Source organism: Podarcis vaucheri (genome assembly GCF_965113315.1).
Source record: "Podarcis vaucheri genome assembly, chromosome: 2".
Lineage (NCBI taxonomy): Eukaryota > Metazoa > Chordata > Lepidosauria > Squamata > Lacertidae > Podarcis > Podarcis vaucheri.
The window spans coordinates 27,925,150-27,950,652 of record NC_138760.1 but is presented as its reverse complement, the minus strand read 5'-3'; the positions used below and the strand labels follow the sequence as shown (position 1 = coordinate 27,950,652).

At 40.8% G+C, this 25,503-nt stretch overlaps 1 protein-coding gene and 1 long non-coding RNA gene across 8 annotated transcripts in view; one reads left to right on the top strand and one right to left on the bottom strand.

Annotated features, from left to right (window-relative positions):
• LOC309526661 overlaps positions 1 to 23,781 on the top strand; it is a 77,733-nt gene extending 53,952 nt beyond the window's left edge. The window contains exons 3-5 of one of the 3 annotated variants that reach the window (XR_014216802.1): positions 15,179 to 15,226; positions 17,468 to 17,646; positions 23,381 to 23,781. This is a non-coding gene — a long non-coding RNA (uncharacterized lncRNA). Of the gene's footprint in view, positions 1 to 11,253; positions 13,068 to 15,178; positions 15,227 to 17,467; positions 17,647 to 23,380 lie in introns of those variants that run through there. The other 2 variants (XR_014216803.1, XR_014216804.1) reach the window with 2 other exon arrangements.
• The window catches only part of CEP112 (centrosomal protein 112), a 224,621-nt gene that overhangs the window by 29,489 nt on the left and 169,629 nt on the right, over positions 1 to 25,503 (bottom strand). For 3 of the 5 annotated variants that reach the window (XM_082212423.1, XM_082212426.1, XM_082212424.1), the window contains 2 exons: positions 24,378 to 24,440; positions 20,530 to 20,679 (listed from right to left, as the gene is read on the bottom strand). The exons of 1 other annotated variant lie outside the window; for it this stretch is intronic. In XM_082212423.1, coding sequence (XP_082068549.1) covers positions 20,530 to 20,679; positions 24,378 to 24,440 — 213 coding nt within the window. The remainder of the gene's footprint in view (positions 1 to 20,529; positions 20,680 to 24,377; positions 24,441 to 25,503) is intronic. One more of the 5 variants, XR_014216733.1, reaches the window with a different exon arrangement.

Here is a 25,503-nt window from a genome sequence, read left to right as displayed (position 1 = left end):
GCAATAGCTTTGCATTTGAAAAAGGAAGGCAGTTGCCCTTCCTATCTGGTCTCTTTAAGGTCACTGTTAGCTAGGAAATTTTCCCCATACATGAAAGAAAGGAGTGCATTTTATTAAAGAAGAGCTACTTGACAGACACCAGAAGACACCTGCAAGATGTAAATTAATCTGGGACATCAATTCTGCCCCAGGATAAAAATGCACTACCTACAATCTGGTCAGTTTTTCTCCAGTTTGGGAAAGTATGTCATTTACAGTTTCCATCGCTAAAGACCTAATCCCATCACTAAAGACCAGATATACTTTATAAATCAGATTCATAATAAGAACTATTGGATGCATCACTGACATGCTACATTTTGCAAGCAATTTGAGTTAATGGGCTGGGGAAATACTCTATATTCAAGTGAGAGATTCGGGCTGTGGATATTAATCCAGAAACCTGCATGCCCTCTGCTGCAGTTAATATGCTAGCCTTCCTTTCTTCAAGCAGGATACATTTAAAAATGTAATAAGCAGCACTTGGCAGCTTTTTCTGGAAACACAATATAGCATCTTTTGAAAATTAAATGTAGGATTAAGGTTCAGAAGTCATGATTCAGCAAAAAAGCTTACTGCACTAGTTTCAATTGCTCAATAATACACTAGGCATTTTTTTCAGAAAAAAAACACACCATTCAGGCTCAAACTTCTAAAACCCAAAGCCTACAGATTCCTGTTAAATGACTAGTTGGGATGGACCATACAGTGTCGCTTAAAAATAAAGTCTGATGGAATGATACCAGCACTATGGAATTATGAAAGTGACTGATGTGTTATCCTCAAGGGATAAATAATGACTAAAAGTTACACTGTGCAAGGAACAAGTATTAATCAGATTCTCTCAGCTGCAGAGATGACTTGCATCACTGCTATAAAGATAGCTTTTTATTTCAGCCAAGTTGGCTTTCAAATGACAAGCAAATATGTTTGCTGTTGAAGGTTTACACCATACCTGACCTTGGATGTGCTTTGTATTGGCCAGAGAACAAGGAAGTGCAATGTTTTGCTTTCTAGCACAGATATTCCATACTTTGAAAGGCACTTAAAAATGTAAATGAGATAAGCTCTACTCCTGTAACAATGTGAGTGCACTATAGAGTTATGGAAAAAGGCATAATCACTTTGATATATTGATATAAGTGGGGGGAAACCAGATAAATGATAAACCTTTGATTTATTACATTTTCTCTTGCACCTAATACTTTATTATTAAATACAGCATAGAACAATGCCTTGCAGTTATAATACTATCACCAAGGTCAAAACTGGCAGACATGGTGGGGTGGCTCTTTGGTGGTTTTTTTCCTTGTGAGTATACAGAGGAAAATGGTTTTGTTGGAACTGAGCATCGATGCAACTTTCTCATTGATGATCCTATGACCTACCACTATCAAGGAATCCAGTCTCCACTAAAAGAGATAAACTGTGATGCAGAGCAAGGCTGAGAACAATACAGTGGAACCATGGTTCTCAAACTTAATCTGTTCCAGAAGTCTGTTCGACTCCCAAAACTGTTCGAAAACAGAGGTGCAGCTTCCGATTGGCTGCAGGAGCTTCCTGCACTCAAGCGGAAGCCGCGTCAGATGTTTGGCTTCCGAAAAACGTTCAAAAACTGGAACACTTGCTTCCAGGTTTTCGGTGTCCGGGAGCCGATTTGTTTGACAACTAAGCCGTTAGAGAACCTAGGTTCGACTGCACTTTCACATGAATGGAGCCATTGGTTCTGTTCATTAAGCACGTTTTGTTGGCAAACAATGACGCCAAAAGTAGCTCTCAGAATTTATTTAATGTTTACCACCACATATGGTTAATCACTCAACATGAAGTTACATTTGTAAACTGCTAACCATGGAGATCAACTAGGTTTACTTGGAGCTGTGCATTTCTGGCAGCTGGCACTGGCATGAGATTCTCTACTTAATTAAATTGACCCACTTAAAAATGCTATGGTTTTCCTGTGGAGCAGTTACCACGTAGAAGCAAATTTTTAAAAGCTTCCATGTGTGGCTACAACATTTGAATCAAAAGCAAGTTTTAAAATAGCAGGTACAAATAATGATTTTGCTACATGCTTCCTGTGGTCTCACTGTCCCTATGCTGGTTTTCCAGATACTATTACTGGAAGATTATTAAGAGGAGTTCTGACACTTGTGGGCAAGGGAGTTTCCCATCAGCATCTTGACTAATATGCACCTAAAGGTCTTGTTTTCCTTCAGAATACCTTCCAAAATTCTCTTACAATGTTGTAGAGAAAGCATTATTCTGACTGACTTTTCAGATTTTTCATTCACCAACATGGCAATGAACTATGCTTAAAAACAAACAAAAAACAGGTGATTAGTTTGGTCAGCAGATTTTAAAAACAGATTTAAAACTCTATTCAGGCAGATAGGACACCAGAGTAGTTTTGATATGGATTCATTAAAACATCTACTTGGTAACAATTTCATAAATTTTGTACAAAATGCGACAGTGAAACGGTTTGATTGAATTCTAAGATCTAACATTGTGAGTGCTTAACTTGGAGAAATTGATTGAACGCAAGCAATACTTCTTTGCATATAGATCTATATTGAGAAATATCACAGATATACCCACCCAAACGGCTCTCCACAGCACTTTAAGATAACTTGGAAGGGAGAGGTTTAACTACTTAGACCTACTGTGAGGCCTGCAAAAACAATGAGAAATATAGTTGTTATGTTTGCTTCCTAACCCTCTATCAAGAAGCTCAGAACAGCGTTTTCCTTTTTCAATAGAACTGCAAGGCAAATGGGGCTAAAAGAAAGTTAATTATACTATTTAGTGGTATTCCTTAGCTTCACAGCCATGTCTGCAGCACACATTTCCCCTGACTGGTACAAATAAATAAATCACAGTACATGAGCAGCGTTATAACTCCACCTAGCAAGGCTCCTCCCTCACTGTATTTGGGTGGCAGGATTATTATGCTACCACCATTATATTGGGGTTGGCACAATTATGGTGTGGGGCGACATCACTGGAAAAGCCCTAAAGGAATGTTGGCTATGATTGGGTATTAGGCTTGGTATTTGAAAGAGGAGGGAAACTTTTCATTACCACATGAATAAGCTTGACATGATAGCACTTGTAAACGTTTGGGAGTTTAATTCACTCAAAATTCCCTCTGACTCATAATGTACTTAACAGACCAAATGTGTGGATATTCAATCTAGGTTAAATTCAAGTTGCTGCAGTCAGAAATGTTTGGCAACAAGTTTTGCAAGCGAGAACATCAGTTGAAGCAGCTGCAATTTAACATTATCTTCATAAAATTGATAGCATCCTCCCACAATCTATTCTTTCCCCCCTGTTTCTTTCTGCAAGAGATTGAGCATACGTAGCTTGCTGAAATCCTGAGTGAAAGTCAATGGGAAATAATTAAAATGCCAGAGCTAGGAAAGGTCAGAAGGAATTTATAGGGATATAAATTATATAGCTCAGTGTACCAGAGCAGTTAGCATAAAAGGGAGGAAATTTAAATTCACTTATCAAGGGTTCTTTCGATTTCGATTTCCACGTTTTTGAAGAACAGAGTGGTTTATACCTGATAACAACTGAATGTCTAGGTCAGGTTCTTTCCTGTTTGCAGCCCCTAAAGAGGCGGTGGAAATCCTAAGTGCCATGTTGTGTGTGGATATTTTCTGCCTGTGGAAATATCCAAGGCTTTCTTCTGATGCGATGTTGAGAGAGAGCCAACGCAGCCCATTGCCAGGATGACAGGAGAAAGCCTGGGCTGCCAATGCCCAACCACATCAGAATTGCCCCAGACTCCTAGAAGGCTGAAATCTGTAGCTGTAATATCCTTACCCCTGCACCAGGGCTTAAAAGAATTGGGGTTTAAAGGGAAGTAGTTTAGGAGAAAAGGGCTTGAAGGGGAATTTCAGCTCCCCTCACCCAAGTGCAGTTTTTTTTGTGAAAAGTGGGACTCTTCCCCTGTTTAGGTGAGCTGGGAATAGCACAGAAACAAATATTGCTGCCTTGGAAGGTCTATGTTGATTCCAAGTGCTGTGGGAAAATAGTAATGGTCAAACCCCTAAGCCTTCCTGAGCTGCAGTGAAAGAACTGTCTTGGAAGGTTTATGCAAAAACGGTGGTATTTTATGTTGGGTAGTCTCCATATTTATTTTGACTGGTGGTGGGGCAAATCTATACCCAGCATTCTTCTGCCCGATGCCTTCCTGTAAAATAATACTCGCTGTGATTGCTCAATATCCCCCAATTAAATGTGGGCCTGTTGATGATAGTACTAAAACAAGACAAGGAAAAGTTGACAGCAAACTTTGATAACCGCTGGTGTATTCTGTACATACCACCAAGTTATAACTTCTTAATCATTTGATAAAATATTATCTGTTATTGCAAAGCAGATACTTCAGGTGATTTCAGCTGAAAATGGGATCATGGGATCCATGAGAGGTCCTCTCCTTATCCCTCTTAAACTGCAGAATTGTAGGTGTTTTTTTTAAAGAAATGTTAATAACACAATACCCTTTTTCTTTTTGTACAAGGAAAACAAAACAAAAGTGTATGCAGTTAACTTAAGGCACATGTTTGCTGTGCACATATGGAAAAATTCTTTTCTGGTGGGAACTTTTGCAGTTGTTGCAAAATACCAATATATCTAAGAAGCTCTCTCTTTGATGTTGAATTATTGCTCCGCTACTCATTGGGCTACTTGTCCAATACAAACTCCAGTATTGAAGTCTCTATTTCTTTATTCTGAAAACAAAAAAGAGGGGCTGGAGATAAACTGAAATTGACCCTAATGTCTGCAAGGGTGGAAAGTTGTATTTTGTACTACACCCAGTGCTGAAATATATTGGAGAGTTTTTTGTATTGCATATACACAATCTCTCCAGGACACTGAAAAATCCTAGTGAGGATTTACACCACCACATAAAGGAACAACCTCTGCTTCTTAATGCAACAGCATTTCTCAAACTCACTGCAGATTTAGCCCACGGTGTTGAATAAGTTGTGAGATCAATCCCTGGCAGGATACTGACATGCTAAGAACCTTACAATGTGGGAAAGTGGTGATAAGAATCCATTCCCGAGCAAGAACTATCAAGCAACAAACCTGTGTCTGGTTTGACATACCTTATACTGGTCTGATTCACACATAACAAGAAACCACTCTTCAAAGTAAACGATTGTTCTAATTAAACATGAGCACTTTGTTTCCTCCCCGGTCTTGACTTAGAAGCCAAGGTTTGTTTGTGGCTTACCAGTTGTGGTTTGTTTGGAGAGAACAAACCATGGTCTTGGGTTCACACCTTACAATAGGCTAGACTCTGGCTTGTTTTAGGCATGTTCCCTCTGCTGCATGGCTCTATCTAGGAACCCAGGCAGCTATAAGCTCAAGAAGTTCTTTAAAGACTCTTAACATTTTCTTATGTTTCATCCTTTTCTCCAACTCATATTTTTCAGCACTGTTCAAAAAGTTTTTCTGACTACTGGAACACAATGATTAAGAAAAATACTTAAACATATGCCTATGAACAGCCCCATTAAAATGAAACAAGAACGGTTTTATTCTTTGAAGTGTGATACTTTTGAATTCTTCACCTTACTCTGGAGCAAATTAAAATCTAAACAATGAAATCAGGTAGAATGATTCTTGGAATTACAAAATCAGAAATGAAAACAGTGCTTACAGTATTAATAGGTCCAGGTAACGTGTTAACATCACAATCTGTAAAGCATGCCAAACACAGGGGTTTCTTATGTGCCCCTCCAAAGCCCCCTGCCAAAACTACAGGAGTCTAACCATTTCTGAAGATCTGCTTAGGAGGGCAGCAGTTGCCCCCTTTTTAAGGAGCTGGGGCCTGAAGATTTCCTTTCCCTTTTTGTTTTGTGCCAGTTGTGTTGGCATTGCCAGGGGTGCCTACAGCTTCAGCTGATCAGATGGGCTTGCATTTACTAGCAGGACCAAATTTAGGGTGGTGTGAGCAGTTCCTTCACATAGGCTGTCAAAATGGGGTGTGTGCGCGCAAAATTGAGGCGACCCATAACTGAGAATATCCATTTGAGGGCGCCAAACTTGCACAGGGCACCACATTACGAAATATTACCAAAGTTCACCTCCAGTCACACAAAGTGCAAAATTGGGTTACCCATTAACAAATAGGATAGCAGGTTTCCCTATCCTTCTGACATTGGGGCAGCTGGGTCAGGGGTTTTCTTCCCATATGGTTGAGTGTGAATTGATACTCCTGTCAGCATTTGAACTCAAACAATTCCACCATGAGCTCATGTTAAAAAAAATGGAAAAAAAGTTATCTACTCCTAAGGGGAACATTTTGTTTTGCAGTAGAGCAACTATAGGGGAAATATTTTTCGTCCAAAGGCTATTTTTATGTAGAGACTGTGCAAAATAAGCCTCTGAATCAACTGTTTGTTTCTGGCAGGAGTCCTGAGGACCTGATGTAGAGGCCTGCAAGGCCACATTTACCGTATTTTTCGCTCCATAAGGCGCACTGGACCATAAGGCGCACGTAGTTTTTAGAGGGGGAAATCAAGAAAAAAAAATCTTATTTCCCCCCCCCATCCCAAAGAGCAAAGAAGCCAAGACAGCGAGCGGGATGGATCCTGCTCGCTGTCTTGGCTTCCTCTTTAACCGCGCACAACCTCTCCAGCCGGGAGAGGCTGCGCGCGGCTAAAGAAGCCTTAGCCACGCGCAGCCTCTCCCAGCCAGAGGGGCTGCACACGGCTATGGCAATACCCCTACCTCCCACAAAAGCCCACAGGAGCCGTGCACCCTTTAAGGAGCGCATGGCTCCTGCGGGCTTTTCTACGTGGAGGGAGAAGGGACTGACTGGCCGCGTCAGTTCCTTCTGCCTCCTGGGGAAAAGCCCACAAGAGCCGTGCGGAGCTTGTATGCGGCTCTTGGGAGCCTTTTCTGCCTGCCTCCCCCCTGCATTCGCTCCATAAGATGCACACACATTTCCACTTACGTTTTAGGAGGGAAAAAGTGTGTCTTATGGAGCGAAAAATACAGTATCTACCAAAACTGAGCACCCACCCACCCCAACACTGATCTATTATATCATTCACTGAGAAACCTTCCCACTGACATCAGCAGCCTTTTGGATTACTGTCAAGAGTGCTAGTGGGAGATCACTCAAAGGTCAGAGATCACTGCATAAAACAGTACCCTCTAGATAAATATTTAAAAGGCTAGAATATTAATATTGCTAGTACAGTTGGTTAGGATATCTAATGCATTTTTGCTTCAGTTGGGCAAGAGGAAACAACTTAGATAAAAACTCATGTTTTTCAGAAAATAGATCTTCTAAACTCAAAGATACCAGAACAGCTTTAGCATACACTTGTGGAGGAAAAAGTTCAAAACTTCCAATTTAAAACTACTTATATTGAGAGGATTTAAAAGATTCTGTCTAACATTTAGCTGACGCATTGTCAAAAACATTATCACGCCACTTTTTGAAGTTTCTTAGCTTCCCTCTAGTTATTAAAGCTTGAACTGCAGAGTTTGTTATCAGTCTCAAAGCATACATGTTAAGGTTGTTTTTCTCCCCTTTAAATACAACCAGCCCTTTGGGTTTGATTTCAGAACTATGAAGCACACAGACACACACAAAAAAACAAATTAATCAGAGGGAGTGCCAGGTAAGAATTTAATGGCTTAATCCTCGGTCCAGATCACATACAGCAAGACTTAAGAATCATTCAGTTGGCAAAGTCTTGAACTCACTCCTGACCCCTGCCGAATCCCAGCTTTCTCGGGGTAATAGGGAAAAGATGGAGGCAGGGTCCTCATCTGACTGCTATAAAATGTACCACTGGACCATTCCATCCTGCTTCCACAGTGAAAACGAAGCTCAGATAATCTAACGGCAAGGAAAGTGGATTGACCTTTTTTGTCACAAAGAGGGCACAACAACCATGCTTAGCAGGGATGAGATTGTGATTGGATCCATGGAATTGTGGTGTATCAAACAGGCCATTCTGCTGATCGCAGAAAAGAGTATGAGAGATTGACCCATTAGGCTTCATAGAACTACTACTTGTTTGTTTGTTTTTAAATTTACTTTTATTAACAGATTGTAACGTGCAATATAGTTGATTTATATAAATAACCCCAATATCATAAAACAAACATGGCATTGGGTTATATTCAAAGTAGCGTTAAGTAGCATCTTCCACAAGCAAAACTACTTCCGCTTGCACATGAAAACTTGCCCTCCTTCCTCCCCCTCCCCCCCGCCAGACGCCACTAAATCTGTTCTAGATTTCCCCCAACCTGCCAGCGCAGAACTGAGGATGGTGTGGGGGGAGGGGAGGAGAAGAGAAGGGGAATTCCCATTGCCCAAGCAGAAATCATTCCGCTTACGCAATTATTTAATTGAATACCACGCCCTATATTTGTTAGTTCTTTTATATCCTAGGTAAAGGTAAAGGTAAAGGTAAAGGTACCCCTGACCATTAGGTCCAGTCATGACTGACTCTGGGGTTGCGGTGCTCATCTCGCTCTATAGGCCGAGGGAGCCAGCGTTTGTCCGCAGTCAGCTTCTGGGTCATGTGGCCAGCATGACCAAGCCACTTCTGGTGAACCAGAGCAGCACACAGAAACGCCGTTTACCTTCTCGCCAGAGCGGTACCTATTTATCTACTTGCACATGACGTGCTTTTGAACTGCTAGGTGGGCAGGAGCTGGGACCGAACAACGGGAGCTCACCCTGTCACGGGGATTGAACCGCCGACCTTCTGATCAGCAAGCCCTAGGCTCTGTGGTTTAGACCACAGCGCCATCCTGCCCCACCTTAAAACACATGCCAGCATTCTTCCATAGTGTAGGTGGTTTCTTACTTACAAGAGAAGAACAAGCATTATGTGGCATGTGTAACAGATCGAAGTAGTCGAGTGAACAAATAGGAGGTTAGGCGGTTGTGGAAGTAAACTGGTCCCAAGCGGCATCCCATAGTGTAACCGCTTGGGCGAAGATCTTTGCCTATCAACCAACCAAATTTATTATTTAGTATATTAAAACAAAGTGGACCATTTGGGTCTATGCTAATTATCACTGGCAGGAAGAAAAGGGCATCCCTCCCACAGCAGAATAAGCTGTGCTATCAGGTAACAATATTAATGCTCTGTGTCTTCCATGTACACAAAAGAAAAAATAAGTTTCATAATGTCTTTTTACTTTCAAAACTGACATTAGGTCAACTGTATTAACTTTCAAGGCAACCTGTTGCTATTTGAACTGAGCAAAAGCTGGCTTGAATCAATATGGCCTGACAATTCAATCTGTGATGTGAAAAGCACCCAAAATCTTTTAAATATTATGTCTTTGAGCCAACAGTGCTTGGCAAGGGAGGACAGTCAAGTCACACAAAACTCTTCATCAAGCCTTTAAGATAAGGTAGTCCAATTGCAAAGGCAATTAAGAGTCAATAAAGAGGGTGAATTAAGAGTTTTTAAGTTTACTTGTATTTTGTTTCAATATTTGACTGCGATTTAGCTAATTTACGTAAGAAAAACATATGAAAACTAATGTCTTCAGCAGCTGGTCAAAAAGATTATTAGAACTTAATCTTATTACCCTGAGGGAAAAGATGACTGCCTTTTCAATATTTGCTATACAGTTCCATTAGTAGCATGTGAGTGTGTGTCTTTTTAAGACATACTAACTTCTACTGATTTCCAAGAAAGCTTGTTCCTCAAAGTCCCTGATCTAGTGAGTTACAGAAAGATATGGCAAAGATGCTTGTCAGCATAAATTATATGGAAAAGCATATCTACATTCCACATGCTCTTCTGGATTTTTAAGTATTTTTTATGTAAATGGAAAATTTACTGCAGCTTTCTTTTATACTCATATTCATTGTCAAGTTTTTGAAAGCCTTTCACAAAATGGTAAGAAGACTTGATTTTAAAAAATAAGCATGCTCATTTTACCAGATTTTAATTCCACTTCGTTGATTTGCATCACCGCTTCCTCTATCTATAGACTTTGGGGGCTGATAGAGGAGGAATTTGCCTTACAAACAACAGTAGGTCTTTGATTTTTGTGAACATTTAAACTGAAAATTAGCACAGGTGAATTCCACATAAAGCCAAACAGCTATGTAAGGATGAATGAAAGTAGGGATTATATCTAAAACAAAATAATTGAGCAGGGATTATATCTGAAACAAAAACCCCGAGGACAAGTAATAGTAAGTACTTTGCTGACCTAACAGAAATTGTTTGGACCCGTGCTGTTTTTCTAGAAAAAGAGGTGCCAAGACTCATCATGAAGTCCTCTCTTCTTCTCTGATACAGTGGTACCTCGGGTTAAGTACTTAATTCGTTCTGGAGGTCCATTCTTAACCTGAAGCTGTTCTTAACCTGAAGCACCACTTTAGCTAATGGGGCCTCCTGCTGCCGCCGCGCCGCAGTAGCACGATTTCTGTTCTTATCCTGAGGCAAAGTTCTTGACCTGAAGCACTATTTCCGGGTTAGCAGAGTCTGTAACCTGAAGCGTATGTAACCTGACGCGTATATAACCCGAGGTACCACTGTAATGACAATGGTACCCATTGGGGAGGTGCCAGAACTGAGGTCTGGGGAGTTCCAGCTGAAAAAAAGCTGTGGTTTTCGACTTCCAGTTCATTGGAAACACCTCATTTAATCTAATACAAGCTCAACAACGTCGCAGAAAACAAACCTTTCTCACTCTTGGGAATATGGCAACCCTAGTATAGAAGTCGTAAAACTTTCAATGAAACCTGGCATAGGTGCCATCAGTTCTGATAATGTGGCATTTCTCATGGATTTCCAGAATCATAGTTCATTAAATCATTGCAGATGCGAGGTTGAAGTTTCAGAGATTTAGAATCTAACTTGGCAGGGGGTTGGACTCGATGGCCCTTGTGGTCTCTTCCAACTCTATGATTCTATGATTCTATGATTCTATGAACTACACGTGACACTAACTGCAATCACGTGGTGTCCACCCTTTGTTTAATTGCCAGTAAGGATATTCACTTGTCATAACTTTTCTGTAGTTTTTGAAATGACTGACGATGTTGCTTGATCTATTTTATTGTTATTGTATCATTAATAGTAAACCATCTTGAGATATTTTCATAATAGGCAGTATATGAATATTTTAATAATAATAATAATAATAATAATAATAATAATAATAATAATAATAATATAATGAAATTCATTTCAGATTTATTATTCCAGCCAGAGAAAAGGAGAATTCAATCTGTTTTTGGCAGATCAGAACTCACTTCTCTAGGCTCCAAACATTTTCAAAGTGGAACCCAGCAATGTTGCCAGTATTTTTTCTTTTAATGTACCGTTACTACTCCCATTTCTCTATTTATTTCCTGTCAAAGCTGTTTAATCAAATACATTTATGAGCATATGCACCACAAATCCTTATGGTTATTGTCCTCAACATTCGACTACAACCATTTGAACTATACTGAGATCCTTAATTTGTTCAACTCTACTGAGATACTTAAAGCTGCAGTCTAAATATGGGAGGTGATAGTAGAACAAAGAGGAGCTGTAAAAAGAAAGTTAAAATCATCACACACTGACAAGCCATGCGGAGGACATAAGCAATTCTTCTGCAATAACCATTTTATGTCTAATAACCGTATTCTTAGGGAACAGAGATTTTACGAGTTTCTTGGCCTCTTTGGCAGAGAAAGAAAACATACTGAAACTAGTGGTGTTCAGTTCCATCCCTTCGTGACTACAATGTTCCTATACAGGTAGAAAGTATTCTGAAGGCCAGAGTGTTTGAACAGTACTTCATCAATTCAAAATGAGTTCATGCCAAGCTTGCTTGGCACATTTCTGGTAAGACGGGCCCCTTTAGTTTTCTCTTACTTTTTAATATATAATTTCAAATATTTTTGAGGTATGGATGACATTTTTAAAATGCAAAAGCATTAAAAAATAACAGAAAACAGAACAAGTTCCAGAACACCACCGGTTTCCCATTTGTGTAGCTACATCCCAGCTTTCTCTCATTAGAAGCAAGCAGAAAAGCAGGGAGTTTCGGCCCTTTCAAAACCATCTCACACATCTAATAAAATGCTGCCTTCTTACACAGCTGAGATACCAACAGCAGCGAAACCAAGGATACCACGGCGTAACAAGGCTTAGTACTATTTGTATTTTGAATGCTTGACTGAAAAAAGAAAACACGGGGAACTTCTCATTCAGCCGAGTTGGATGCAAAAGGCACTAATTTAAGAAGCAGAAGGCAAAACTGTAGCTGCAGAAAGCAATGAAGTTTTAGGTCTCTAGTAAAACTGAGCTGGCAGCACCAAGCTCATGTGCACGCCAAACGCCAGCTGCAAACGAGGACTGTTGTAAACCACTCATGGGGATTGAGAAGAAAACAGTCAGAAGGGCATAAAAAATGGAGTATTTTTTTTTTAAAAAAAGGAAGGCAGCACTTCCACAAAGTATAGTGCATTAACCTTGACAACTCAAACCGCACTATAATCTCAAAACATCAATCACCTTTCGTTTCCCTCTACCCCCTTCCTAGTTTCCAGACTTTTCACCAAATTTGGTCAATTACCGTGTGGTATTTTAGAGGAGCTGAGGAAACACATAATATCAGCTGTGAGCCAAGCATGGTGGCTTGGTAGCGAGCAGTGGTGAAGGGTGTTACCAGGTATGCAGACAATTAGAACCTGCTGATACGGTTCAAATTATTGCATAGGCACCAGTAATTGCTGTTTTTACTCAGGGGAATTGCAAGGACATGAATTACATTAACTTTAGAAAGGAAAACATAAGGAACCTAAATATAGCCCTATAAGGAGAGACCTACATTTTTACTAAAGCTAGAGAAAATGAGCATGTTCTCCAGCATCTCCAAAAACAGTCTCCTGAAGATGGAAGGACTCCCAGTCTGTAGAAAGAGCATCAGGTATGAAGGATTTGGCAATGAAAATTTTTATTGATACAGGTCCAATCTGTTTCTCTCTTTTTTCTGTTGTTGCTTTTTTAAAGTACCAAGCAAACTTGCTCTTTCTTCTCCCCTAGCCCCACTGTATATCTTTTAGACATAGGAGGCCAACTCCTGTGTCAGATTATGCCTCAAGCGATGTGGCATGCAGAGCTTTCCGGAAACACAGATGTGAGAGAAGTAATATCTTCTTGAGGACTCAGGTGGGCAGAGTCAGCAGTAGGGACCCAATGAGGCTGGGTTGGGAAGTGTATCAGATGAAACCTATGACAGTTGCGTGGGAAAAGCAAGGAATTTCTGTGCTTGAGGAACCTGGCATGTGTTGTGGACTGCTGCACCACGTCCTGTCCCTTAGTGGTTTTTTAGTCTCCAAAGATAGGGGATACAGATGTTATGGCAAGGCTGGTAACTATCAAGGAATCTGTAAAAAGGATTTCAATCCATCTCCTTAGTTTTCTTCAGACAGTGCATTAGCAAGGGGGGGTGGGTACTATCTTGCAGAACTGGCTTTAAAATGGAGTTATGCTAAGAGTACAAAAGGCGGAGTAGTTAATACTTAGGCAAGCATAGCACCCCAAGGTTTTTCTGAGCTCATCCGCATGGTAAAACAGAACACTTCTTTCTCTTCCTGGTTGGGCACACTATGAAAACCTACATGCTTCCAGAACCACAATAATGGATTTCATAGTTAATTGGCCAAAGGCTAGCTGAGAAAATGCAGTTGGGGAGATTTAGTGCAATATATAAAATGCCATATTGCTTCGTTATGAAATCAGGAGACTATGAATGTCTCAACAGGCTAGGTTCAGTTTACTAACAATGGAAGCACATGCATGTTCTTTTGCTCTTTAAATTTCACCCTCACCCTCAGCCTGAAATAGAGAATTTCCACACAAACTGGGCCTTCCGAGATCAGATCAAGGTCCTTGTTGTCCAGCATCCCAGAGAGGACAGCTAGATGCCTTTGGAAACCCACAAACAGGGAAACTGAGGCAATAGTCCTCAGGTGCTGTTTCTTTCTTCCCAAAATTGGCATTCAGTTGGATCTTGACTCCGAACTTGGCTTCTATTAAGCCAACATGGCTAATATCCTTTGACTGACTGACTGACTGATTGATCTATCCTATGTGAATATGTCTAAGGAGTAGGGCTCCCTTAGGGATATAAGAAGCTACTTGGCAGGGGCATTACGCAAAGCACCTTTACAGACTGATATAGGAGCCTGCTTCCTAAGCTATCTGAAGTGGATGGGTCAGTTCTAATAACTTGAACATTGACACCTTCTGTCACACCTTCCAATCAAATACCCTCCATGTTTTTTTTCACAGGTTTTGGCTTGTCCACCTTTCTTGAAAATATCAGGTGCAGTTTAATATTTCATTTGAAAATGCAAATGCCTATAACTTTCTATTAATATGTCAAACTCTGAAAACTAGGTGCAAATAGCTTTACTGCACAGCAATAAAATTTGTAGGCTTACAGACATTTGCTTTGAAAATGCCAAATGCTCCCACAGCATTTTGGTGGTGAATATAAAAGTTGGTTCATATTGTATTTCCACCTACACTGCTGGAAGAGCCTCCAAGTCAATGCTGTTCCAGAAGAGAAAAGGAAAAAGGCAGAATTCCAGAAAGTCTCTGGAAGCAGAACAAAGCCTGACAATTGGAAAGCCTACACAGGCTTTTGTACAGGCTATTTCGTTGATACTTGGTTGGAAGAGGTGGAATCCTGGCTTTTTAAACTGCCTTTTTTGTGATGCCCCAGATTTTTGAGGCTAGGATCATTCTGAATGATGCTTGATTCTTAGGAACCCACTATTAAATTCATTCTAAAAGCTGCCTTCTCCATAACACATTTAAAGTTGTTTCATGTATTACTTTCTGTCCCTGGGAACCCATTTCTGTTCATCTTTCATAATTTCATCTTACTCGTCTAAAAAGAAAACTAGAACAGTAAACAACAATTGGGTGAACTGTTGCATTATTTTGGGAATCTACCATGTTGGACAAAATGCAACATTTCCCAAAAGTACTGTTGAATGAAAAACGGCACCTGACGTTATTTAAAAATTAACTTCAATTTAAAATTCTTTTGCAATAAACTTCAACATATAGACAAGTCTGTTTACATCAGTAATTTGCAACATTTCTATTTTCAGGGAAACCTTTCCACAACAGGTACACAATATTCTCGGTCACGTTCGAAGGTAGGCACTGTTCATTCCTAGACTTGCATTCATTCCTTGGACTGTGGGCTGTGCTGCTGGAATGGCAAGTGTGACATAAGGTAAACGTAAAGGGACCCCTGACCATTAAGTCCAGTTGGGGCCAACTCTGGGGTTGCGGTGCTTATCTTGCTTTATTGGCCGAGGGAGCCGGCATACAGCTTCCGGGTCATGTGGCCAGCATGACTAAGCCACTTCTGGCGAACCAGAGCAGCGCACGGAAACGGCGTTTACCTTCCCGCCGGAGCGGTACCTATTTATCTACTTGCACTTTGACGTGCTTTCAAACTGCTAGGTTGGCAGGAGCAGGGACTGAGCAACGGGAGCTCACCCCGTCGCGGGGATTCAAACCGCCGACCTTCTGATCGGCAAGTCCTAGGCTCTGTGGTTTAACCCACAGCGCCACCCATAACATGCACTAAAACACTGTCTTCTGGGTGCACATTACCGGGGAAGGAAAAATCAGAAATGAAGAAACAAGATGCCTTTCAGTAAATGGTGTTCACCTTTACAGATGCCTTGATTGCAATTGATGGGAGTCTGCCATGACCCTTGAAATGTTGTGGAGAGGCTGGTCAGAGCAGGACGAAGGGTGGGAGGAGTTGCCCACTGACGAACCTGGGAAGCAGAGGATGGGCAATGTCCAGGCCTCCAAACACAGCAGAGTCACCCTGAGGGACATTACAAATGAGAGCTTGGATCCCAGGGAGGGTTCCCATGGCAGATCCACCCTGTCCCCTCTCATATCAGTCAGCTGCTGTGCGCCCAGTTGGACCCAGTTCCTGTGCCCTCCTTGCCTCCTGTCCCAGCACCATCTCTGGTGCCACCAGAGCCTGCCTCTAGCCAATCCTCTTAGGAGGAGTCCACTCCGTTTGGCTTGGAGCTGCTGCTAACACTTCCTCCGTTGCCTAGGTCATGGAGATGCCAGACCCAGCACAAGCAGAGAGCTTGGGACCATCTCTCTGGAAGGAATTCCCATTTGCTAGCCCAGTCCAAAGGAACATCCTACTTGTTGAGCTGAAGTTATACCCTTATTATGTTATTCCCTTGTAACAAGAGCCAACGGGGCGTATTGTTCATTGCATTAGTGTCTTAGCTTATTTAGCCATGAACTAATGCTGTGCCTTTGAACCCTATGTACCACAACTGATTTGAGCATTAAAGTTTTTGGTGGAAAATGTAATATGAGTTCAAGTTCTACAATGGGTGAACTCCCATTGCTCGGTCCCTACGAGATGAGTAAAGCGAGATGAGCGCCGCAACCCCAGAGTCGGTCACAACTGGACCTAATGGTCAGGGGTCCCTTTACCTTTATCTTTAAGCAGTATACAAAAAAAAAAAAACAGGTAAAAACATGTCCAGCATCCTGGACACATTGCAAAATGATATTGATTACAGCATCAAGGATCAGAAGACTGTGGTTTCAGGCGGGTCTTAATAGTGCTAGATCAAGCACTAGGCATGAGGGTTTGCTGAACAGAAATGGTTTGTCTAGATTCCACATGGCTGCTTTGTAGCATCTGTCTGCTTTCCAGCTTGAGGTAGCAGAACAAACAAGTCTGCAGAGAAAGGTCATGGAGCGTGTTTGAGACAATGCTGTCTTTTCCCATCCAAATCCAGTTTTGTACACAGAGAAGTGGCTAAGAAAGGCACTAAAAGCCCAGCTCATGCCAGGTGTCACCTTTTTTCCGTTTTGTTACGGAACCTGTCCTTGGGAGTGGGTTATTATCAGGGGGTGGGGGAATAACTGGTACTGAGATGACCAGGTTAATATTCCAGGATCTTTTCAAGGGATTAGTAATTCTCATGCATGGCAACATGTCTGATCACTGAGAAGCATGAGAGCTTTCATTCTCTAACAGAAAGCCAGCAAGGTCATAGCCAAGGTGAAGGTATTTTTAAATCACCCTTCCCCCAACCCTCATAGTAGAAATATTACCTCAATAGATTAGCTCTTCGTGTAAACCCTCACCCAGTTAGAGTGCATACTTCATCCTCTAACAGATAGCATTATGTTGCAGCCAACCTTTTTGCCAATTCACAAATCCACCTGGTTCACAGCTGCCGCCACTCATGATCAAGAAATTTTCAGTGTGAGCGACTGAATATAGGACTGAAGCAGTAAGGTGAGAATCTAGGAAATGACATGGTTCAGTCAGGCTAAAAATCACTGCTAAGTGCTAAAAACCACACACATTTTCCACTTGCCATTGCTCTTAACAGCTGATTTGGGATCCTATTCTCTCCCCACCCACCTTCCTGAGCACATCAATCCCACCTGTCCTGTGAGGAAGAGCAGCAAGACCATTTGGGCCCCAGTGAACTTACCTGCCACAATGGGAGTGACAATAAGCTGTCAGATTCTACCTAGGCCCCAGAGGGCCAAGAAGCCACCCTCAAAGGTAAACAGTTTCCACCTGCATTACAGTCACTTCCAGGAAAGTGCAGCTGCCATGTTGTTGATTTTTCCACCAAGTCCTGTTTTACATTTTTAAATGTGAGCAGCCCATTCTAAATAAGATGCAATCCCTAAATCTAATTCATAAAATAAATGCAAACATGGAAACTAAAAAAAAACAACCCCTTTTAATGAACAGATGAATATAAACATTATAGCACCTTGTATATGAAGAGGAGCACCATCTCTCCACATTATAATAGGTTTTTGGAGGATAATTGTTTTCTTTTGGGTGAAGGATGCTTTTCAGAGGGCCATTCTATTCCCTAAAATTACGAAATGATACAAATCACAATCTTGTTTAGTAATGAAGGCTGATGCTTCTCCTCCTTTGTAACTCAGATTGTGAATGGTTTGCAAGGGTAGCCCCTCAGAGATTAACCTTTCATTCACCATATTTGCCTGGAGGGAAACACTTTAAGAAATGATTTCACACTGACTGAAATATCAGGAACAAGAAAATGTGTTGCTGCTTCTCTAAGCATGATCCTTAGAAACCAGAGAAAATCAAGGTAAGTCTCATCCTCACCTTACACTTGTTGAAATACTGTTAGAAATGGAATGCCATATAAAAAGTAGGAAAAAATAATGAAAGTAGCATAGTGGAAGATTTCTTGCCACAAAGGCTGAGTCTGCATATAACAGGAAGCCATAGTTAAACGAAGTATGGCTCATCAAGAATGTGCAAGCATTCACATACATGCCTGCTCATACTGTGCCCACCCTCTTCCTTTTGCCACACCAGAAGGAAACAAGGCAGAGCACTGCCATAGGGTTACGTGGAAACCAGCACAAATGGTTTATTTTTCTCCAAACCACAAGAACAAGCCACAAATGTTCTTGATACGAGAACTGGTTCTCAGGTAGTCACCATTTGAACAGTTTCCTCATTGTTGGTAAGCCATACTTTGTTTGAATTTACCATTATGTGCAAACCTGGCCAAAACGTACCGGTAACTTAATGCAGTCCTTGTTTTGCAGTTAAATGTAACCGCAGTACATTTCTATTCAAGAAAGCATGTGCAGGGATGTCAATTTGAAGAACGTAATATGGTCCTCAAGCATTTATGGCATCTTTACAATTAAGATGACCCTGGCTAATTCTGGTAGTTTTAACTTGCATTGCTTAGAATACATCTTTTTGTTGCATGATTCCCCCCTTGTTCAGAGGCACTGCCCACCCCACCCCCCGGTATCTGTACACCCTGAGTTATATGGGGGATTGGGACTGAATCTTTGCTACATACCAATTAGGAGAAATACCAGTTGAAGCACCCCCATTATACTGAAATAGCTCATAGGAGAAGAAATAATGCAAAATAGCTGGAAAATAAACCAATCCGGGTGCACACAAACTTTTTTGAAACAACATCTAATGGACAGAGACAGCATGGAGAAAGTCAATGCAAAACAAAAAGGCCAACTGGCCCCAAGCCTACAAACAGTCACAAAGGCGAGTCCATCTACTTACATGCATACATATCACTGTGACACCAAGAATATGAGTGCTCTTTTAAAGAATTAGAAAATCCTGACATTATTCGTTCGTATTTCTAGCCCACTCAGTCCCAGAGACTGGTCATGTGTTAGTAAGTTAAAACAAATTTATAAACATGTAAAGTGGCAAATTAAAATCTGCTGAACAGATTTAAATCCAAAACCGAAGCTCCAAACTGACTGAGCTCCTAAAACCAAGCCAAAACAAATGGCGTTACACTGCTCTGAAAAGATGTTCCTTAAGGCAGGCGAGGCTCCAAAGGAAGAGTACTGCAGTTATGGGGCAGTTACTGAGGATGACACTATTCATGCTTGTGTTGTCTGTTGCTAAGACAGGGATCAGCAAACTTTTTCAGCAGGGGGCTGGTCCACTGTCCCGCAGACCTTGTAGGGGGCCGGACTCTATTTTCTTTTTTTGGGGGGGGGACTGAACGAATTCCTATGCCCCACAAATAACCCAGAGATGCATTTTAAATAAAAGCACACATTCTACTCATGTAAAAACACCAGGCAGGCACCACAAATAACCCAGAGATGCATTTTAAATAAAAGGGCACATTCTACTCATGTAAAACACGCTGATTCCCAGACCGCCCACGGGCCAGATCTAGAAGGCGATTGGGCTGGATCCGGCCCCCGGGCCTTAGTTTGCCTACCCATGGCTAAGACGGTCCACCTCTATCATTCTTAAGAGGCTTCAAATGGATGGACAATGGCCCCAGATAGTGCCTATTTTTATAGCTGTTGACTTGGAAAGGAACCACAAAGCAACGTGGCACTAACTTTATCAGAAGGGTCAATTTACCAGGTCTGGTTGAGTGCTTTCCAGTATATGTCCCAACACGGAAATATTTTACACTAAGGGCTGTCTTTGCAATAGCAGAATTTATTGCAGTGGGGCTTTCCCCATCTCCTTTCTCCGCATCCCCCAATCAGCTCTGGGGGAGTCAGGAGTATTCCAAGAACAGCATGAGAGGGGAGACAGTTCCATCAGGCAAGCACAAATGTTTATGCTTACGAAGCAGTCTCTATAAAGCTACTTTGAATCCCACCCTAAAGTTCCAGAATATTTTCAAAAAATGCTATCCCATACCTAAAGGTTGACTGTTGTTATTCAAAAAAAAATTACTACAGAAAATTTCTCTCCAATTATTTCCCGTAGAAAAACCGGTCAATGACTGTATCACAGTTCAAGTCCAGTGAATGAAATTGTTGAGCACTATAAGAACATGAATGCTACATGCATTCATGCAGCCACAGTCAATGCTTTCAAAACTTTTAATTATGCTCAAACAGCTGGTAGCATCATTGACTCAAAGCCCAAGATTACCTTGATTGCTCTGTCATTATCTCTAATCAGCTGCTTCTTCTCATCTTCAAACTTTTGTAAAACATCCTGCAGACGCCTTTCTGCAGCAAGCTGCTGCTGGCTGCTTTCCTCTGTCAGAGAGGAAATGGTTGTCTTAAGATCAGCTATGATCTAAAAAGAAAACAGCATGCTAAAACTCCTACAATAGTAAGAAGTTTATGTTTTGCATGTATTTACACTTGACACAAAAATCTGAGTTAGCAAACTCAACTGTGAAAACTAAATAGTTGAAATTAACATATTACAACACTTGCAAGCATAACATTCTACACAGAGAAAAAAAATACAGCAAGACCCAGAATGGCATAAAATTGTCGAACGTAAAAATATATGAAAAAAAATTCCACTATAAAATTCCCCAATAATTTACTCACCAGAACAAAGCACATTTGTTATGAGAAAACATGGGAAATAAGGGTTTCCAATTTTCCACTTCGCTGCAATGATTTTGTAAAATCAATCGTCTGAAATATTCTTGCACATTAGGATATGTAGCAATGATTCATGACATTCTGAGCTAACCCCCAGAGAATGACAATTGCAATATAAACGATAAACATTGGATACTTTGGTTTAGTTGGCATTTGCCAACTTTCTGGAAGTTGCTTTTGCCAGCTTGAAGAAGCTGCAGTCAATTGCAGCGTATGCTCAGGGAAGGGAAGCAGTTTTTTAGGGGCTGCAAAAGCTGTGGCCTGAATTGGACTCTGGAAATTCCCTACACATGTGCAGAGAATTGAGTCAGGGGTGGGTTTTTTGTTGGGGGGGACCTCTAGACTCTGGTCCATGACATATCACATTTAGTTTATGAAATTAATCTAACATAGCAGTTAGTTCCTACTATGATTTGGCAAGTTTTGAATGAGAGTCTCACAAAGGTCTGCATGCATGCTTGTCATAACACTTGTCTTCTATCTAAGGCCACTGCTTTCAGCACACTCACTTAAGAGAAAGCCTTCCTAGACTCCACTGGGCCAAGTTCTGAGAAAACGTCCCAGGGTTCAGGCAGTAATGACAGTCAGTCACCGATATATAAAAATCCTTAAAATAAAAAAATTCCTTCCAGTAGCACCTTAAAGACCAACTAAGTTAGTTCTTGGTATGAGCTTTCGTGTGCATGAAGAAGTGTGCATGCGCACGAAAGCTCATACCAAGAACTAACTTAGTTGGTCTTTAAAGTGCTACTGGAAGGAATTTTTTTATTTTGACTATGGCAGACCAACACGGCTACCTATCTGTAATAAAAATCCTTGTTTGCACTAGAGAACTCTGGACCCAAGTTGGGAACAAAAACATGGCAATATTGTGATGAGGTAGACTGTGTACGTGCTTGAGCAGGGGATTTTATTGTTGTTAGTTTGTTGTTTTGTTTTATTGCAGCTGTTTTCGTCATACTTATTCTCTCTCTTTTTTAATAAATAATTTTTATTGATTTTCTTTCTTACAACAAATATCCATCATCATTACTAAACATTCATTTTCCAATCCCCCCACCCCGTTGACTTCCCTCAACCTCCATTTCTGGCTTGTTACATCAAATGATACAATCTGCTGTTTATATTGTCATACTTATTCTCCAGTTACATCTGTTCATAATGGATTTTTAAAAATATCAAATTGCCCGGATGCATCTGAGTAACTAATAATAATAATAATAATAATAATAATAAATGATATATAGACTGTTTAGCACAGTTTGTCAACTTTTCAACAACAAGGATAATTCAAAGGAAACAGTTGTCCCTAGTAAAGAACTGATATGAAAATATATTAAATAAGGGAACACAACTGGGAAATGCTTTCTTGAAAGGAGCTCATCTGTAGCTGAATAAAGGTACAATCTTGTACAATTTTGTACAATCTTGTACAACCTTATACAATCTTGTACAAGGTACAATCATCTCATGGCTGCCTTTCTGTTCTAAATAAATGGCATGTTGAGCAGAAAAAAATTGTGTATGTGCATCTACCTACTTACCCAATGTTCTGGGACTAAATCACTAATTCAACAGTGCAGATGTATACAACATTAGACTAGTCATTCGGCTTGTGAAGTTGGGATGCTCTAAAAAAGCACACCCAATCCCACCAAAAGAGTCCATGGAAACATACGTTAAAGAATCCAGCTCAAGTAATTTTAAATTATTCACTTAATTAAGATAAAATTGCAGAGAGAACACAGGGTGAGAATACCTGGATGGGACTCTAAGGTTCTTCTGGGTTAAAAAGCTGTGATGTTTTAATAATGTATTAAGAAATTTTTGAAAGCAGCGGATAGACAAGGAAATGCTTTGGGCAGTAAATCTCAGGGGAGAAAAATGTAATTGTTTATTTTGCCCAAACTTCAGAGAGAATTTCTTGGAATCTATTTTTCGTGTGTGGGTGTTAAAAAGCAAATGTTCCAAGAGGCCAGAGAGTGTTAGATTAGGCTGATGTTGTCAGCAGCCCGACCACATGAAAGTTACAAGTGACCTATTATTAACATTACATTACGAAAACTTTGTTCAAATGACAGTGTGAGGCTGATGCAAATCCCACAAGAAGTGAAGACATTCAGAATTAAAGATGAAGTCCAATATTTTAATTTGGTCTCTGTGCCAATAATGTGACCTAAAAGGCTGTGATACGTGTACAAACCCTTACAACAGCCTCCTCAGATTAAAAGAAAATAGAAACACACAGGCTAAGAATATGTCCACTCGTTCTCCAGGATATGTATAGAAACTGCTTGTACAGTTTGAATCCCATCCTTGGTACAGTCACTGATTAATTTATTTATAAAATTATTTGGACCTTGCGTTTTGGTTCTCAATAGGTGCTCCATTTCCACGTCTTGGAGGAACTTGCTTTGCTGAAATATTTCTGAACAGATATCACCAAGAACACTGCCCAGTTCCCCAGAACAAGACCCGCTGCTTACAATGACAGACTGATATTCTTCCCAGTCAGTGGATTTGCTCCAAAAAAAAAAAAAAAAAGGGTTGATGAAAATCTGCTGCCCAGGAAGGACTCCAGCCAGCTGTTTCAGCAGAAAGCTAGAGAAGTTCCTGCTTGTGGATCATTAAGTCAGTCCTACAGGCTGTCAGTTCAGCCAAGTTAGGTTCTTATTGCTGCGCCATTTTCACGCCAAGTTTTGGAGTTAGGAGTATTAGCAGTCTTTAGGCAGAATTCCTCCCAAGGGTCTCTTTTCTTGCTATTAGAGAAGTGGGTAGATAGGATCAGTGCTTTTTTCGGGGGGGGTGTGTGCAGGGGGACGCATACCCCTAAACATTTTGTGAATCTAAGTTTGGCCTCACTAAGGGGGAGTACTTCAATATGAGTGGAAAATGAGAGTAACCCTAAACATTTTTCTAAAAAAAAAAAAAGGACTGGATAGGATATGTTTTATGATTCAGTAGCATCTAGGCCACTTTGCATCATATGTAAGATTATATTTCAAGCAACCACCTTTGAAATTCCAATCAGTTCATGCATAAAGCAAACCAGGTCGCAATAGTTCCTTGTTCAACCATTTCCTGTATCACCCAGCAAGGAAGCTGTATGAGCCTTTCCTGAGTGATATAGAGCTGAGCATTGATTCACTTACTCTCCCCCCAAAAAGGGCAAAAAGTATTCATCAACAAAGTACAAAACAACATGGGAACAACTGGAGCTGGGTTTACATACTAACACTGCAAGAACAGAAGCAAGTCTGCCTTATTTCTATTTTCATTTTTAAAACTGAAAGAAAAGGGAAAAACAACAACCCAATAACAAAAACCCAAGTTTTGTAAAAGTAGGGGTTTTTTTTGTTTTATTTTGATGTTTCCTACCTGTGAAGATTTGGCAAACTTCTGACTGTATTCCTTTTCAATCTGCTTCAACCTGCTGTTGGCCTGAAATACACACACATACACACACACAAAAAGGAAACCAGATTATCTCAGATGAAGAACGTGTACAGACATTTTGCCACTGACCCCTATTGCCTGGCACCTCGTCTACATGCCTATCACTAAGCAGCTGGGATCTCTGCCAATTCCAACGCCCTTTTGTGGCAGCCAAAAAACCGCTAGGGCTTGTCTTTGATCTACAGCCAACTATTCATCACTTGAAAGGCGGGGGGGGGGGAGGAGAATAGTACCTCTGCTGCCAATTATTAGAGAAACATAAAGGACTCTGTGGATTAAAAAAAGACAGGGGGAGAAACAGAGTTTATCAGGATGACTTCATCTCTGTGAGAAGAAAAAAGGGAAGGAAAAAACCCATAAGCTCCACTGGAGGCTGTGAGGGTACAATATGATGCATACTCTATGATTTTGTATGCCAGCTGATGCCTGCAAGTTCCTTTTGTCATATTCTTACACCTTTTTTTACTAAAAGCTGGCGGCTGTTGAAGTAAAAATCCAATACGCTATGGAACCACTTGGCTTCCCTTTGACCACCCCCCTTATCTTTCATATCATATTCATAAGCCAAAAAGCAATCTGGAAAGAGGGGGTTCGTTGCTGCTTTTGATATCACATGCAATTCCTGAATTCAGTTCCTGAAATTCACCACACACACGCAAAAAACACCACGTAAATTTTCTCTACCTCCCCTTTCCCCCAGCCTACTTGGGCCACAATTTTGAAATAAAGATTTCTTTTAATAACCGGTTCCAAAAAGACATCTCTCAGAACTAATTACACCCAAGTCATTTGCTCAGTGTTCTCATGTTCCTGGATGCAGAATGGCAAAGCCATACGTTCTAAGTAAATGTTTGTAGGTGACACAGCACAGTGGCTGTGCTCCAACAGCTCGGATACATGGGCTCCTCTGTTCCATTATGGAGCAGGCAGGCACTAGGCACAGCACACCACAGACAATCATTGTGCTGATGTGGAATGTTTTTATGAAAGGGGACAAGAAGCTCTGGACAACGCCCACTGAGTTTCGAGAAAAGCATTAGAAAAAGCA